Consider the following 18,488-nt stretch of genomic DNA (forward strand, 5'->3'; position numbering starts at 1 on the left):
ATCAGAAAAACACACGGAAATACCTCTACTGTTTTCTAGATTAAGGTAGTCTTCCCTGATTTACAGTTCTACAGCATTTTTCCACAGAAGCAGTTTTACAGACTGTAAAGGGAAGCATCAATATGTGTAGATAGAAGCTGCAATATCATTTCTACAGAACAGGTGTGAAGAGAGCAAGTATTTGTCCTGTGGTATAGGATCATAGAATGGTTTAGGCTGGAAAGGACCTTGAAGATAATCAAGTTCCACCCCCCGTGCCACAGGCAGGGACACCTCTCACTAGACCAGGTTGCCCAAGGCCACGTCCAGCCTGGCCTTAAGAGGCACACCTCCAGGGATGGGGCCTCAACAACCTCTCTGGGCAACCTGTGCCAGTGCCTTACCACCCTCAAAGTGAAAAACTTCTTCCTAATGTTCAATCTGAACCTGCCCTCTTCCAGTTTAAAGCTATTCCCTCTCGTCCAATCGCTACATGCCCTAGTAAAAAGTCCTTCCCCAGCTCTCCTGTAGGCCCCCTGTAGGTACTGGAAGGCCACAATAAGATCTCCCCAGAGCCTTCTCTTCTCCAGGCTGAACAGCCCCAACTTTCTCAAGTTGGACTTGCAGTGAAATGGAAATCTTACAGTCGTGAGCATCAGGTAATTTTTTGCAGTCTTAATTCTTGGTGGAAAGCATAAAGAAAAGACATGACAGACGTCATAAGAATCCTTTTATTTTTTTCTTCCTGGTAGTTTAAAGGCTCTCCTATTTGTTACTAGTTCGTAATATGTCAAAGAGTAACTGAATTTCTTTCCAACATCCAAAACTTGGCAAGGAAGGAAATTGTTTTTATGAACTCACTTCAAGAATTAACATTAGAGAAAATTTCCTCTCAGCAAATCGAAATGGAATAAATTGCATTTGTCCTCCTTAGAAATTGAATTGATCGCTTGAGGTTAGGACTGCGATGGCAAGTTACAGAAAAAGAAACACTTGAGAGGGGTGAAGAGAGGAAGATGAGATTGATTTTGTGTTTTACTTTTGAAAAATCAGCAGCATTTTGTCTAATTCTAACATAAATGCAGAAACACAAAAGATGTATTAGTTCATTGCAATTTTAAAGGTAACTAGATTACATTGGTAACATTACTATTTTTATTTCACCAGAAGTAGAACATGTTTTAAAGAATCTAAGTCTCCTTTGTTAACTGAAATTGGCTTTGGCAAAGCCACAAAACATTTATTTCTTTTGCTTGTTTTTTTTACCCATTGTTCAATATAGCTCTTAGCTGTCAGTCCGTAATGTCCCTGCTTCCACCCGAATGGTGACTTACTGCCCCAGAAAGATGCATTTCAAGAAAGTATCAAGTTGTTCAGAATAGGTCGTAAACTTAAGCTTCATTTTTATTGATGTTATTATTACTTTGCAGCTTTTTTTAATTTTTTTTCCTACGCATAGTTTATTCTCCGGTTTCAGCTTTATAAGAATAAGAGCTTAATCCTAGACAGCACAGGCTGTTCATAGCCTCTTCATTTTCCGTTATCATAATTATCCCTCTATCAGCGAATGGAACAGCCATCAACGTTCCCAAAAATTTCCAAATTCATCCCTAAACACAGTGATTCTAGTACCACCATTAACTGCTGACCAGTGAAATGTTCTTTATATCCCTTCAAACAATTTTCCGGCTACAATCTTTTATGCCCCATCTTGAGCAGAACCCTTCCTTAATACACAATAATACAGTACTGCTGAAGTAAACTTAGAGAGCTTTAACTGCAGTAATCCCTTAGCACATTATCTTGATACATACAACAGAGCACTGATGACTCCTTCTGCCTTTGTGCCTGCAACATCTCAGTTCAAGATTTTAAGATAAATAAGCACGTTGGAAATGGTTGTTTCTAGTTTGTCAACCAAATAATAACTTAGGTGACAAACAGTAGGAACAGCACCATCCTCTCTGTTTTGGTGATAGCTTCCATTAATGCTTCATTCTTGGATTATTTTTGGGTACAACTTAATGCCTGATATATAGTAGTAAAAGTTGGTTGTGCTTCAGGAAAGGGAGATAGTGATCTAAAAACGTTCCCTCTCTTATAAACTGATCCACGTTTGAAAAAAGCCAAGAAAGTTTGTAAAAACCCCCTTTCCTAGGCAACTTAGCAAGACCAATAATAGAATAATTATTTTTTCTACAGCTAGATCCAAAGTCTACTGAAGGCAACATATACATTCTTGTAAGGCTCTGAATGTGGCTATACTACCGGAAGTGCACAACAAAGTTTCTACTGCTCTCCATGTCTTACACATGTAAGAAATTAGTATATTGAGTCTTAGACTTGAACAGTCACTTATTTGTCAATTAATTGATAAAATTGAATAACCAAGTTCTTTCTGAGGGCTAATTCATTGTAAATAGAAAACAAACAAAACTTCCATTCACCCCTGAGTTCAAACCGTTTTAGAAGTTCTGAATGTTTTACTTTTTAAGTCATTCTCCCTCTGATTTTCATTGCTCCAAGTAGTTTAGGAAAAGATTCTAATTTAGCTGCCCAATTTTCAAGATTTTTGGTTTAAATTTATTTTATCCAGCACAGCCATTCAAGACCTATGACGTTTTTAATAATAGAAAGGGTTTGCCTTGATGTCTGATGCCAACATTTTTTCTTTACTGTTGCTAGTCAGTAGTGCATTCTGTGCCAGTAGTTTATCCACCTTCTCTCAAGCTGAACTTTGGAGGTGGTGTGTAAATTATGCCAGAAAGAATAATTCATACTGTGTAAATGCAAAATATCACTGGCCTTTCCTCTCCCTTGGTGCCACTGTTTTCTTTATTTCTTTTTTCCTTTTACTTTCCCAGTCCTTCCACAGGCCTTACAGGTCTTTTAAACCTCTGTCGGGAAATAGAAAGTTATTGTGTGCCTTCCAGAAATCTGTTGGGGTGAAATGCATTAAATTCAGTAGCAAAGCCTACTGATAAAAAAGGCCAGAATTTTGCTCCAGGATATAAAAGATCTTGTAAGAGTCTCCCTCTGTTAGTGTGTTTGTAAGTTTACAGTCAAATATGCTTAGATATCAAAATTAGCACCATAAAAAAGTTTATATTCTAGTTACTTTTGCCTATTCTTTCATCTGAGCATGTTATTCTAGAATTGAGCATTATATCACCATACTGTGAAGAATCGTTATAGCTGCACAAAGGATTTCAGGCAAGACGTTCAAATTCAAACCTTCTTTTTCTGATTTTGAAACTTCTAATCAAAAGAGAAAGATTAAATAAAGCAATTAGGCTGTAATAAAGGCTTCTACAATCTCAGAAAAATTATGGTAGTCCGAATTCTCGCTGCATTTTAATTCAAAATAGTTAGGGAAAAGCAATTTTCATCAGCTATTGATTTATCAATATCCTTGGCTTCATGGAACATTTTTGATAGCTGTGTTCTAATTAAATAGCATTATTCAAATATAATAAATTTTATAACCATCACTTAACATTGAGTGCTTGGGATTTTAACAGCTCTCCATCACCTTCAAATCTCTCTTAAAATGTATAATCCATTTTACATCCTAGCTTCCCAGCTGCTGTTGGACTACTGAAACTCTCCCTATTTTGATGTCATGCAAGAATATATCGCTAAAAGATGTAAGCCCTAGACAGGTGGCATTCCTCCATGTTAGCAAAATCAATGCAACTACAGAAGGTTCACAGGTACCTGCAAGAGGTGGATGACCTTCCTTCAGCAGGCATTAAATCAAGTGAAAGAATGTAATATTGCCATCAGTGAGTAAAATTCACTGAATTTTGCTGGAAATAAGTTGTGGCTGTAATTCAGCTTTTACGCAATACCCTTGTACTACCTATTATCCCCTTAAGATGAAAGAATGCTGTTTGTGATTCTGCTCTTACCCAGTACTCTCATACTAACTTTATTCCCTTGTGATGAAAAATGCTGTTTAAAATACTAGGATTTGAGAAGTCTCACATTTTCCATCTCCCCAACTACAAGGGGACTGCGGCATAGAATATGTTTATTTTCTCCTTCTGATGCTCCTTTAAATAATTCTATTGTTATTGCAGCTGAGATAGGAACTTAGTGTGTCCCATCTTCCAGGTGCACTAATTACTTACCTAGATAATCTAGCACTCAGTGACAATTTAAGCAGTTCTATAAAACGGATGAAGTTGCAAAACCCATTTTGGCGTAGCTTGTTTCTCTAATTGGCTTGAACTTTACTATGGGGATGAAGGGAAGCAAGGAAAGGAAAAAAGAAGGCACTTTCCTTATCTCACTCAACAGATAAAACTAATACAGTTTTTATATCATATAAAATTTTTCACTTGACTGAAAATAAAACATCGGTATAAGATAAACTTAGTGGCTACAGGAAGGCTTAAGGTGCAGATAACCTGAATTGGTTCCTTCCTCTGCCAGTGAGAACTGAACTGCAAGCACACTTACCAGGGTAATGTCCCAGCTTAAAACTGATTTTTTGCACATCCTTCGTAGTACTTACAATGGCTGAGAGTAGTAGTAAACCTAGGCATGTTTGGTGAATGATGTGTTTTTAAATACATAAATCTTATGTCAATTTTAGCAGACATTTTAAATATAAATCTTTTGTAATAGCCACTTTTTGCAGGAAAAACAAACAAACAAACAAACAAAACAAAACAAAACCCAAAGCAAAGTAATGCTACTTTCAGTAACTCACTGAGCTAAAGATCTAAACCAAGTGCCCGGATTGGTTCTGAACTGGTGTTTTTGTAATTAATACTCTATTCTGAAATATGTTGACACTGGTGATTTATTACAACTCTTACTTTAAAGCTATAAGCAGATTTATAGTCTTTGTGAAGAGGTAGAAATGGCACATTACAAATGAGGTTCTTCAGTTTTATACAGAAAAAAATGTCATTACTATGTGTATATTAAAATGGTTTCTAGTATAATTTTCTGGTAGCCTTGGGGAAACTAATGACAGCATATGAGCACTTTAATGCCAATTTCATTTAGAGTAGAAAGAGGTTAGTTCTCTGTGCGGGAGGCAAGAGAAGGGAATTGATGGTTATACACAAAATACTTCCAAGGACTCAATATCTAGGATTTGAATCCTAACTTTTTTTTTCCTTTTTTCATATACATAATCCCACTTATATGTACATATATTCAAAATAAGGGAAGTTTCTGAGTGGTATTTAAGCATAATACCAATTGTAGCATGGACCTGGCTTATGGCCACTCAGACAAAAAAAAAGATGTTTTTCATAAGCTAATGTGTATGGTACAACTCTTCTTGGAAGTCCTTGGGTGCCCCAGCACATTATGAATTCCAGAGGAAAACCTATTCCTCCTATTCTTCTGCTTCTTATCAAAAGGTCTTGACATCCCATCTTCAAAATAGTGACAGAAACATTTGTGTGAAAGGAATGACAATTTGGGAAAATGCTTCTACGGAAGCTGCTTCTTAACATGATTTTCAGAAGATCTCTTTAGAATAAATTGTTTTGTTCTGATGGGATTTATGCTGTACAGCACCGACAGTTAAGTGCTTAATGGAGTATCTCCATGGGCTGTGTATTACTATTGAACAAAACACAGAAGCTGAAGAACCTCTAAATAAAACACTATACTGAATACAGGGATAAAAGTGAAGTCTGGAGGACAGTGGATAAGTTTTACATTATATCTACAAGTGCCATGTTCCAGGAAAAGGCATTTAGATATCAATTCTTTTGTGACAATAACTAGTTCTGACGCAGTTGATACTTTTTAATATTTTTTTAACTCAGCGTGAGAAATTTGAATAGGGCACACTCCATGAATAAATGTGTCATATATGTGATATACTTTTTAGAAGATAGAGCAAACTGTATGGGGGACGCAGAAGACTGACTGAAGGTAACAAGCTAGTCTTACCATTCTAAGGAGCTGAATCTTTCATAAGAGACCATATCATGGCTGTGTCTGGAATAGGAAGGAGCCTACTCTAAATTAGCTATCGAAATAGCACCTGGATTTTTGCTGTACGAAGGAACAAAACTAGCCCAGATGTAATCATCTAGCAAGTAGGCAGAAAGAAACTTCAGTTTCAGAAACTGTGTTTCTAAAAGGCATCCGTAGTAGATCTACTTTATATTTCTTTAAATCTTGAATGAGATTTTGTAAAAAAAGAGTGAAATATCATTCAGCTTTAAAAGATCTGGAGCACCTTTACCTTATCCCAACTACTAAAGTATACGGTTGAGGCTCCTCACAGCAGTGCCCTTCCCTCCTAAGATTTTTATATTTACACAAATACATATTTTTATATATAAATAAATCCTGTCATGACACTCCTGATACGTTTTTTAAAGCATTAGGAAAATGTGTCAGATGACATTTCTACAAAGAAGTGGGATCACGTTTGCTCCCAAAACAGAAATGCAAAGATTTATCATAATAATTCTATGGTTCTCCAGATCCCATACTTTGAGTTTTTTCACAACTGGGTTCTGTCATTTAAATTTAATTTAAATAATCTAAGTCTACTGAATTTCAAATATTTCTTGTGTTTGTTTTCATGTTGTTCAGCATTGCAGCATGGAACGGGGGCTGTGGAATGTGTGCTTGGAATAATTGATGGTGCTGCCATAGGGTCTGAAACGTCTTCCCATATACTACTGGGTTTTATGCCATTTTGCCTCTGAAATTTGTTTTAAATAATGATTCTGACAGCTCTCATTTTTCCTTTGTTAGCTCTTAATGACTGTTATTTGATATTTATTTTTAGAAGCAGAAACTTATTACAAAAAATACATAAGCCCGTTGAGGATGAATAAAGTATCTCCATAGTAACATTCCAGATAGTGATATATTACTGGTGGTAGACAGACTGACAAACTTCAGACCTAATCCTGCATCAGGATTCATTAGCATAGACTCCTGAGCCCAAAAGTGACTTCAGAAGTGAAAAGACCTCTTTTTCTCTCCTCTGTAGATATTTGGCAGCAATGATTGATTTTTTCCAGATGTGGATAAATATGAAAATTTATTTTATTAGTTTTTATATCATCAGCTGCAAATGCAATCAAGAACATACCCTCAAGGCAAATGAATATTTTGGCTTTGCTTGTTTTTTCACAGAAGAAATCCTACCATAATCATGTTTTTTAGGCTTATTTTATAATACGTTTAAATGATATCTTAAATAGTTTGGTTTGAAATAAGTAATTGATATCCATACAGTGCAATAAACGTTTTCATCTGCAGGATAATATACATGGTAATAAAAAAGATCATGTTCTACTTTAAAGGCACGGCTTCTTAAAAGTCCATTCAGGATTTATTTTTTTTCTCTCTTGGCATTAGTGTACCCCTACCCAGTACTGTATTGTGCATAGCCACTTCTGTCATCAGGATCTGAGCCATATCCCAGGTTCACCTGTGTAAACAGGAGTGAAGTTAAATCCCCTCAGCTTCCTTGCAGCTTGCATTGAAGCTTGTATAACTTACTGGCTATTTATGTATTTTATCAGCTATGTCAAACTTTCATACACAAATCAGAGGAAAACATGCAAGCAACTACAATTTTTAAATCTGAAAGACACCACATATACTGTATAACAAATTAGATGGTTTTAAAATCCACCCTTGAAATAGATGTGATTTCTGTTCATATAAACTGTTCTGTATTCCATGAGAACTTGGTGATAAACAGTAGTTAGTTACACATGTGAGTCATAATTATGTTTTCTCTCTTGTTTAAGTTGTTCGAGTTCATGAATTTTTTGGCTGAGAATGTCATCTTCTGTTATATGGGACTCGCACTATTCACGTTTCAAAATCATCTCTTCAATCCTCTTTTTATCTTTGGTGCATTTGTATCCTTTGATTTAAAGAAATATACATCTACGTACGTGTATATATATTTTTATATATATATACAAAGAATGTGTGATCCATGTGAAAAAAAAGTCAACAAGCAAACTAATCAGATCCTTAAATACTAAAAATCAATTTTTTGGCAAGCCCAAAGGCAATCATCTTTATTACATATATCTCAATAACTGGCTGAATACATGTAAGTACATGGTCTTTTCAAGGCAAATAGCTTTAAACCAGCTTTTGCCACTGGTTTACAAGTGGGGTGGAAAATTGGGATGTGTACTGGGACGCATCTGTGGGGACAGGTGCAGGCATACAAAATCTTTTTGCCTGTCCAGAGCCAGTGCAGGTCCACAAACTGTAGAGCTGCCTCCAGACAGATATGTGCCATAAGCAGAACTCCCCAAAGCTACTTAAATTATATTAAGTCCTTAAAAAGCACACAGTTCTGCATTGCTCAAGTCTTTTCTTCTTTGTATTTGATATCCCTAGCGTACATGGAATGATTTACATCATCATTTACCCAAGAGACTAGTAGGAAAAAGAGTCTGTCTTTAATTCTGCCATGGTTTCTCAACGTACCTGTTGCTTACTCGTACAGTGGTATCAATTCTTTTCAGTGACAATTCACACAATGATTTTGTTGGCTCAGAGCAGCAGCCCTTTGCTCATCACTTTTTGATGAACTGTAATAGCTTTGAAAGTTGGGATCATACTGTTTACTTGCAGTGATTTTTGTATGTAATTTCCAACTGAATAAGAAGAACTGCATCACAGCTCCCTTGGGCTACAGGTTGGGTTAGATGGCAGAGAGGACCCCAAGAGTTGCACCCCACCACAACCATGAGGTAAGTGCAAAACTGTGTCCTGCACTCCTAACATGGGAAGACCGCTGAACATGAGAGCAGCACTCAGCACGCCAGATAGGGTCTGTGTTGCAGCGCACTGCAGGCACCTGGGTCTCTTGTTTCCTCTCATGAAGAGCCAACAGACTGCAAGAGGGTTGCGCTGGACAGCTGAGCACAGGCTAAGAGTGCCATAATTGAGCCCTAAGAGTCACAAGACAAGGGGAGGACGGAACCTGCTAAAAGCATATATATAAGGAGCTCTGATTATCTTTTTTTTTTAATCTGAAGTAGTCTCGTGTTTCTAATTAAGGCAACTTTTGTGATCATTTCACAGAGGAGTAATAAAGAACTCCTTTTGAAAAATCTCCAAAGAAAAAGGCAAAAAAAAGAAAAACAAAGAGTGCTGGATATAGACAATATGAATTGTCAGGAAAGAAGAAAGTAATCATGTCCAAAAGCACATTTATTCTTTGCAAATTGCTGCTCAAGGAGATAATACCATCTCTGCAATTGATGACGGGCATTTTACTGAAGGACTGAAGATGAAGTCACATGTGATACAAATGTGATGAGTAAAAGTAGAGTGATTGAAGTGAGATATATAATGATGAATATAAAATCAGGATGTCTGGGGAAGACAATCTCTGCCACTGCACAGGTTTTATAAGGAAACTGGAGCCAGAAGGATCTGATATGTAAAACATGAAAGAAGATAATCTCATATTCATTTTAATTACACTTTTAAAATAACTTTGGAAAAATACTGGGTTTAAGTTAACTGGTTTTGTCAGTAGTTTCTCCACCATTTTCCTCAACATCTTGCACTTTAGGTGGCAGTTTTTGTAGCAAGAGCTTGCAACATATACCCACTTTCTTTCCTTTTGAATTTGGGTCGAAAACAAAAGATTCCCAGGAACTTTCAGCACATGATGATGTTTTCAGGTAAGTGCTATTTTGGTATTTTTCCTGTCCACATCTAACAACAGACAAAGACAGTAATATATCACTAGAAAAATCCACGCCTATCACAAAAAAGTTATCTTAAAACTCAAGATAGTATCTTCAAAGCTACTGCAGCCAATGTATGTATTCTTATCAGCTTCGCTGTGCTCTGGACCTATTTGAATTAACTTTTTGGAAACCTACCACCCAGGAAGCCAGTCTTTCAACCCATTGTCTCCCATCTGTCTACACTTCCATGACAATTTGGGAATACCATGTTGTTGTGTTGTTTTAGAGGCACCTGTAGTATACCTGACAGTAAGCTCATGTACCAGCAAATAAATATCCACCTTTGAAGGCGTTAGCACAAATGAGACACAGACTTTGGCAATTCCTTTAACTTCAGGAGCAGTTTGACTTTGAAACATGAGACAAGGAGACTTTAATTCCACTGACCTTTTCGTATGCATTCCAGCCTGATATTTGAGTACTTTATTTCCCAAATTCAGATTTTATTGATTTTTAACACTGTTTAATGTTGTAGAATTTAAAAAAAAAGAAGGAAAAGTCCAGAAGAGGGAGCCGTGTTCTACTCCGATTTGTGCATCATCCCCTGAACTGTTAACACCTCAGCTGGATTCTGTACTTTTGGACTTGCACAAGCTAGAAATACCTCCACTTGACTTTCTGATGCTAGTTAGGAAAAACCTCACTTAAAAGCTGAGTATGTTTTCAGTAAAAAACAGAAACACAGATTCCCCAATGCCATTTCTGAAATAATTTTCTAAAATTAGAAAGTCAGCACTTTTTTCTTCATTTTCTTGTTTTTTGTACAAAAACCTATTCCAAATTTTTATAGATAAAAGTTCTTGATTGACACAGCCTTGACGTACACTGATCTATTTAGCCAGATAACAAGTAAAACACAACGTGCCACATTTCGAGCTTTCTCACCAGAACTACTCCACATCAGGGTGCCTCATTTATGCCTATATAATTCCATCTCTCTAGAGAGCACCACAGTAGTTCATTTCTATATCCATTCAATCCTTCTCCTAAAAGCTGCCACTGAAAATGTCAGTTAATACCAGCTAGATTGTAGTGAGAGATGATGACATACATCTATTAGGAACTGGCTTTTAGAGCGCCTGCTCACCTGCAATCGTTAGCCATGTAAGATGTATATGTAGATCACTCTAGTAAAGCTAGCAGGTGGCCAACTAGACAACACCATGAAAAATAGCTGCATATCATTCGTAATCTAGTTTCTGGGCTCCACTTTTGCTTTTATTTTTCATCAGATAAAGTACAGAATTAAAAGTCTTCCAAAATATATCTTATTCTTCAACTCACCCTTGTTTTCTCCAGTCAAATTTCATTCTCCACAGAACTAGGAGCTGAAACTAGCCTGCAGCCAACAACTGAACGTGAGAACTCGCACATTTGCTTTCCAGTACAATCTGGCAGCTGAGAACTGAAAATAGTAGTATTGAAAACTTCTAAAATGTAAACGTTAAAATACTCAGAAAAGTAATTTTTAAATGTTTTCAAAGAAACACTGTATTTTGTAGAGAAAAACATCTTTACAACATTATAAAAAAAAGGCATAATCTGCAAGTAGATCAATAAAGACACTGCCTCTCACACTTTCAGTAGCTTCACACTTCACAGAACACTTCAGATATGTGGATTTTCTGTGTAATTGTACTTTTTAATATGCACTAAGATTTGCACTCAGTCACCAGTAACGTTCTTATTTACTGATCATACTGTATATAGTGAAAAACAGAGAAGAGAATGACTGCCAGAAGAAAGACACATTTCTGATAGGAGTAAACAAGGCATGGGATTTGAGTTTGGAGGAAGACGCTTATGGCCTACACAAGATCAGCAGCAATATTCTGGTATAGCATCAGGTTCTAGTTGATCACAGGGAAAACTGGGCTTTGCTCACCACAGCATTACACACCAAGATGTGGAGAACAATGAATTTGGGGTTAGTTTTGCTTTCGGTCTTATCAGCACCAAACGCACCAAACATTTCCTGCTTTCTTTACTGAGTTTTACTGCCGTAATCACCATGAACATCAGTCTGAAAAAAGCAATTATGGTCAGGCAAGTATATTGTTGATTAGCATTTGGGTACACCTTACTCTGCAAAGAATTCTACTGAAGTCATTAAGCTCTACTTTTTGAGGAGTATTAGTACATTTGAGAAACGGTGCAAGAGTTAGGGCTTGGAAAGGGATTATGTAGCAGTTTGATTTATTACATTCTTCATTTGCTTATGCCACTCCTTTAACAACACATTACAGAGGATGGATTCACTTTTACAACTATGTTTACTCATGATACCTGATAACATTCCATTGTAAATCAAAACTAGATTAGTCCTTGTATAATTAAGCCTGGGCTTCTCAAATTATCAAGTTCAACATCAGCTAAAATGAGCTGGCCAGCAGTCTCTGCTCATGTGAAAAAGAAATATTTTAATGTCTTAAATTATAAGGGAGCTATCACTATCCACTAGTGGTCTATGCTACATGAAAATGCCTCATTTCAGTTCAGACCCTGCTACGATGCCTTTAACTGGTAATAAAATTAAAAGGGAAGGAAACTAAATAGATCCAGATGGACTTATTAATGGCAAGAACATGTTTGATATTTAGGCATCACTGCCTCACAACCAGGAGGGGACTATTTCACAGTACTGCACCTTCCGCTCCTCTTCCAATATCTCTATTTACTTTTTACTGTGCTTTCCTCTTCTCTACAGTATATAAATCAGCAAGAGAGGGGCTTGCGGGACACGGTGCTACAGCGGTGGCTGTTGTTAATATAAGACATCACAGCAGCAGTGGAGTCTGAAAGGGTGGAACACAAATGCAGAAGAAAAACAAAAAAGAATGCCTGCATACAGGCAGCTGTTGTGCAGGCATTTACATCTGCACACTTATACGTACGTGGTGGTGGGACGTGTCAAAGTGAACTTTTCCAAGAAGATACACATGAAATGAAATCAGCTAAGGAGAAAAGAAAGCAAGGAAGAATAGAGCAGAGAAACAGAGTTGAAACTAAAACACAAGATCTACATACAGAAAGTCTCTTTTTCTGGCAGATATTCTCCACACTACCTACAAACACTGCTGCCCTCGAAGTCTCTTCAGAGGCTTAGGGTTCAGAGACACGTGCTTGTGGAGTGCGAGCAAAGGATGGATAACAACCCAATAGTACACACCTTTTCTATTCTGTGGGCCTCTGAAGCTTAACCCTTGGGGTAGTTTTTCTTTGGAGGCCCTGACACATGAAAGAGTATCTCTTAAAGATAAATCCCTAATGACTGGCACAGCTAGCAGAAAAATCTGGTAGGAAATCTGTGATAGAGCGCAAAGGATCCATGGATCCAACACAGATTGGGAGCTGCTGTCTGGGTGGCATCTCTGAAAGATGAGGGGAGAGAATCTCTGCTAATGGTTTGTCAGAGCATTTTTCTTCTACCCCACCACTCTTCTCCAGGTGTAGCTGAGGTACCAATATCCACTGGAGCCAATCGTTCCATTGCTCTTTGTTGGTGGTTTTCCCTGTGCTGTTACAGAAAACCTAACTTTCCTTATTTTCAGACTATTTTGATACCTTACCATCTTCTGAGGTTGTTAAAATTCCCTTGCTTCATTTGTGTTGTTTCCTGGAATGTATTTTGATATATATAATAGTGTTCCTTGCTTCTCATTGAGTCTTTATATTTTAGAGGTTATATTCGCCTGCTTCCCACTGCTTTAGTTGGAAACAAGTGCTTTGTTTATTTATTTTATTTTAGATACATCTTTAGTTGAAACTGAATTAGGTCTTATAGACCACATTGAGCCTTTTATAAAAGAAGAAAGTAGTGAAGGCATTCAGTATTTCTCTAAACTGAAGAAGAACCCTGTCCAGCACTCAAGAAGTAGAACGCCTTAATGGCATATTAATTAACAATTTTTTTTAATACTCCCTCTTATCAAGAGAGGTGTTCTAGATTTCATACTGCACTTACCATCATGGTGCAGTTGTGGAAAGCAGCACTGTTTTCCACCAAAATGTAGCCACAAATAATTTAAGCATTTAATCTGGGCTATTCATCTAGATTACCACTATAACCACTGGAAAAAGACCATTTCAGTGGTGGTTCATTCCCTCCTCCGATACTTATTTAAAATGAGCTGATATTTTTTTCCAATGAGAAGAAGAGTAAAGCGTGTGCATCCTTAGAGATGTCTTGCATAGAAGCAGTGTCAAGGACAAGGCCACTTGTTGACTGCAGTATTATTTTCATAAATGCAGAAGATTTTAAGCTTGCTGCCACTGACCATTTTCAGCTGGTGTAACTACAGTGTGGTACTGCCTTGCAGAAATGGCTTTGAGTTGTTCTCCGGATAAACTGTCCATCTTCTATACCAAATAATTCACATTCTAGCTATGTAATCTTAAAGAGCTTTCAAGTTCTACTCCAAAAATAGCTGCTTTTTAGCAGTTGATTAAATGATTCTGCATATACCATCAGTGCCTTACAAGAGGTTTAATAATTAGGTTTAATCTCTTGATACTTGCAAACTACTTTTTGGATTTGCACACACGTAATGGCCTTGCTCTCTATGCTTATTTTGTGGAATTTTTTTAAGAAAACAATAAAGTACATTTACATAGATAAAGGAAAAGCATTGGAAAATACAGAGTATTATTTGTATTATGCATCCTGAGGGCTGGAGACACTAGTGGGCTTTTTCCCCCCCTTTTTTAAAATGTGTTACTTTGTGAGGACCTGTTTAGTTAGCTTATTACTACCGTTTTTAAAACTCAGTTAGCTGTTTTCTCCACATTTGTAAGTTTTTGTTTATTCAGTCTCTGTAGGTGTATAATTTTACTATCATAATATTTCAAGTATACTAAGAGCTAAATATCTACATTTATTCTGCTTTTTAGATACTTAAAATCATCTTTTAAAAACTATTCACTGTTCTTAACTAATAATTTTTAAAGATATTTTCTATTGTTTCAGGCTAGAAATGGGTAGCCTATTTGGGTACAGATTTTAATCTCTCTTAAACCCTCTTTCTCACTTGCACCTGATTATTCAAGACAAAGAATTCAGTGGATGTAAAACAAATGTGTGATTATTATGTGAATATATGAGTAGTCTCATTGTCCACTTTGTAAAAGTTGCTTACACTTACATTAAACACCACCCTTTCAATTAGCACAATTCAACATTTTATAAGCATGATCATGGTCAAAAAATTTCCTCTTCCCTTGGAATTAGGTTTGGACTAAAAAGAGTAAAACTTTATTTCTCCATCACATTAAATTCATCATTCGTGTCTTTTTTTTTTCAGGCTTACGTGGTGCAATAGCATTTGCATTGGCTATTCGAGAGACAGAATCCCAACCCAAACAAATGATGTTTACAACAGCACTGCTTATTGTGTTTTTCACAGTCTGGGTATTTGGTGGGGGCACAACACCTATGCTGACGTGGCTTCAGATCAGGTTAGTGCTCTCCTTACAATATTAACCGTCAAAATAGAATGCAATCACTACGATCAATCAGTAAATCCCTGCAGCTTTCTAAGGCTCATTTGTGCTTTTTAAGAGTTTTACAAGCACAAAGGAAGTATTTGGCTACCTGGTAGAGGCTCCAGACCACAAGGAACAGGTTCTTCCCAAGCTTGTTATGGGTTTGGACCTAGGTCAGATCCATCCTTATTTCCTAAGAGTTTGTTTCACTGCAGTTCCTTTTAAACACTGTGAATAAATTTTAGCAGTGTCCTCCTCACTGTTAAAGAAAGAGCTATAAAGGCAGATTTTGCCCTCATCTAAAAATGTGTATTCGTTACACAAACATGTCATAAATAATGTATTTCTGATTATAATGTGAATATGCTAGAAAATCTACCCGCACTGGTGTATCATTCAGCCTGCATTGGTGCATCATTCAGCCATTGATTTATTACTCATTGTTCTATAAATGCTCCTTCACTACATTATTTTTTAAATTACTTCATAGTCACTTGTATTCACAGACAGCAATGAATGACAAGAGAGGTTAAATGAGAAAAGAGAGGCAAATAAGAAGCTGGAATAAAGAGTATCTAATTTAAATGTAGTGCCATGCCAAGTGTGCTTTTTGAAACGCCTTTTAACAATAAGTGTAACGCTATTGCTGAGTTCTGGTTACTTCCTAATCCTTTTAGAACTCACTGCCATAGTTCATAAGGTCACCAAAGAAAACCTCAGTACCAAGACAGACTTATAATTCACAATACCTTATCATTTATATTCTATATATAGCATATGCTTTCCTTGTTTACAAAACAAGGAATTTAACAATTAACAATGTCTAATTAACAAGCCCTTGTGTCAGACTGTTGCTATAAAATACCAGCTGAAGATATCTAAATTGGAGCTTTAACAAAAAACATAGATAAAAGCTTGCAGATAAAATAAGGACTATCACACAAGTGTACTGTATAAACATAAAATGCAGACATCTATATGTAACGTGGGGGCATTCTATTTCTGTGACGGTTTGTTTCCTTTTCATGACATCTCTTATGTCCTATAATATCAATCAAGTTCATTACCGTTTCGACGCACTCTGCCACTATCAGCCATCTTTCTGAGATTTGCCACTTTTTCACTGTCGGTCAGCAATAGAGTTGCCCTATATAGCAACAGAAATGTGCGTGCGGAAGAATGTTCTCAGTAGATCTTACGGACCAAGTCATTTTGGATTACTATATTAGGAGATTAAGGAATAATTTTGAGAATACAGTAAGGGAAAAGGGAATCGGGCAGTAGTCGTGTTTAGTCTAAGGACTTAGGTTGCTAGATGCCTGTTCTGGTCTAGCTCTTTATGTAATTTTTACGTAAATATTATCAAGTGCTTTCACTAATACAAGCAATTCAATTGGATATAATGGCATTTCTTCTGCTACCTTGTACTACCCAGGGGTGAGAAGGCTTACAAGACCACAAGCAAGGGGCTGACACTCATATTAGCTATTTATACTATTCAATGCAAGCATGTCCTTCTTTCTTTACCCACCTGTACAACAGATTTTACCAAAGACACTGAAAGTAGACAGTTATTATTGGTCTGAAATGCTCATCTCTGAAGAACTCTAAATCCCAGCAGATCTGTCGGGCAGATTTACCAATCAAATATTTTCTTTTTGTAACTGGGATATAGATTTTCTTACTATAAAGCTATTAGGTTCACAATTCCCACTTAATTTCTTGACATCACCCATACAACTTCATAAATTAGGAGTGTGTGGTCAAATTGAGATAAAACTTTAAATAGACATTTTTAATTACAAATGTATCTTGATGGTCTGATTTCTCTTTGTAATAAATATATTTAACTCTCTTTATAATTTAATACGCCTCAATATGAAATTTTGTCCTTAGCTACTAGCACTTGTCATTTTAGTCTTGCATAATTTTGCTAAGTTATTGTATTTAAAAGGTGGTGGTAATTCATGCAAGTTGATACCTGCATAGATTCCAGCAGACTTGGGTTTGCCGAGAGTTATGGGGCTGCTCCAAATTACACTACCTTGCTTAGTGTGATACCACCAGTATGCTTGCAGCTGTATCTGAATGGCAATTCTGAGTTGCATCTATATCCATAATTTTTTTTTATAAAATTAGAAGAAAGAGATTGTATTTTTCACACTAGTTTGGAGGGTTCAGCTCACAAAGCCAAGAGAAACTGTATTATGAGTAGAAAAATTGTATGATTGTCTGCGAAGAGACTCGTTGGCATGGGTTGGTATATCACCAATTACCAACCAGAAAAAAAGGGATGAAGCCAGTGAAATGCTGCAACTATATCTCTAAGTACACAAGAGGGACGCTGGTCTCACAGTAGCCCTGAAGTGTTCAGTTGATGTGAACTTATATCAGGCACCATGCCAGAGCAGTTTGAAACCTTCTGTGTGATTCCTCAGCAATTTAGGGAACCAGGTTTACCACTATTGTTCAAATCCAAAGCACAGTGCTAGATCAGTTAATCTAAACAACTAGGAATAAATTCACATTATCAAAATTAAGTACTTGTAGGAAACAAAAAATAGATGAATGGCTGCTTTAAGGTCACAATGACTACACTGGATTTCCCCCCGTAACCTAGAGGTTGCTGTATAGGTAAACCTTCTCAGGAGTCAGGAATGGTCAAAAATACAGTGGATCAAGTGAATAACAGTCCAAAGCTGACTGTTCTTTTTTTGCTAATTAACCATTGCATCACAAAATGTTTATCCAGCAGGCAATGTCCAGGAGGGATTCAGAGGAACATGTGATTTCTGAGACTATTTCAATTAATTGAATCTTATTCACATACATTTTAATTTGTGCCTACTCTAGCTATGTGGAATAGGCTACAGTTCCTATCAGTAGCTCAGGCGATGAACCTCTTAACTCCTCAAGGTTGATCAAGTTAGGCTTATCCTAGAGATAAGTGCATGAGTTTATATGTTACAGACCAACTTATCCACATCTTGGTTTTAAAACATAAATCAATCTATCATCCATTAAGCTGAAGTTGTGTCAAAATAACAAATTATAAATAACTAACACTAATATCTTTATCATTTCCTCTACCATAATGCATTACAGTGTGAGTCAAGATAAAAGACTGTATTCAAGATCTGTACGGCATTCTTATTGTATACTATTGTCTACATATTATACTATGTTTCGATGACTTATTGCACTCTCCGTAATTTACATTGTGAAATTCTTATAATGGTGACCAAGACTCCTCATACATCAACACAGTATAAGGGAACAGAACAATGACAATTTTAAAAA

At 36.5% G+C, this 18,488-nt stretch overlaps 1 protein-coding gene across 1 annotated transcript in view; it reads left to right on the top strand.

The window, feature by feature from the left end:
- SLC9A9 (solute carrier family 9 member A9) overlaps positions 1-18,488 on the top strand; it is a gene marked incomplete at its 5' end in the record, with an annotated part of 207,296 nt that overhangs the window by 105,044 nt on the left and 83,764 nt on the right. Inside the window, 3 exons of the mRNA XM_082487179.1 lie at positions 7,731-7,844; positions 9,527-9,638; positions 15,008-15,161. Of these exons, the coding sequence (XP_082343305.1) occupies positions 7,731-7,844; positions 9,527-9,638; positions 15,008-15,161 (380 nt within the window). The remainder of the gene's footprint in view (positions 1-7,730; positions 7,845-9,526; positions 9,639-15,007; positions 15,162-18,488) is intronic.

This window comes from Vanellus vanellus (assembly GCF_965231255.1).
Source record: "Vanellus vanellus genome assembly, chromosome: 8".
Lineage (NCBI taxonomy): Eukaryota > Metazoa > Chordata > Aves > Charadriiformes > Charadriidae > Vanellus > Vanellus vanellus.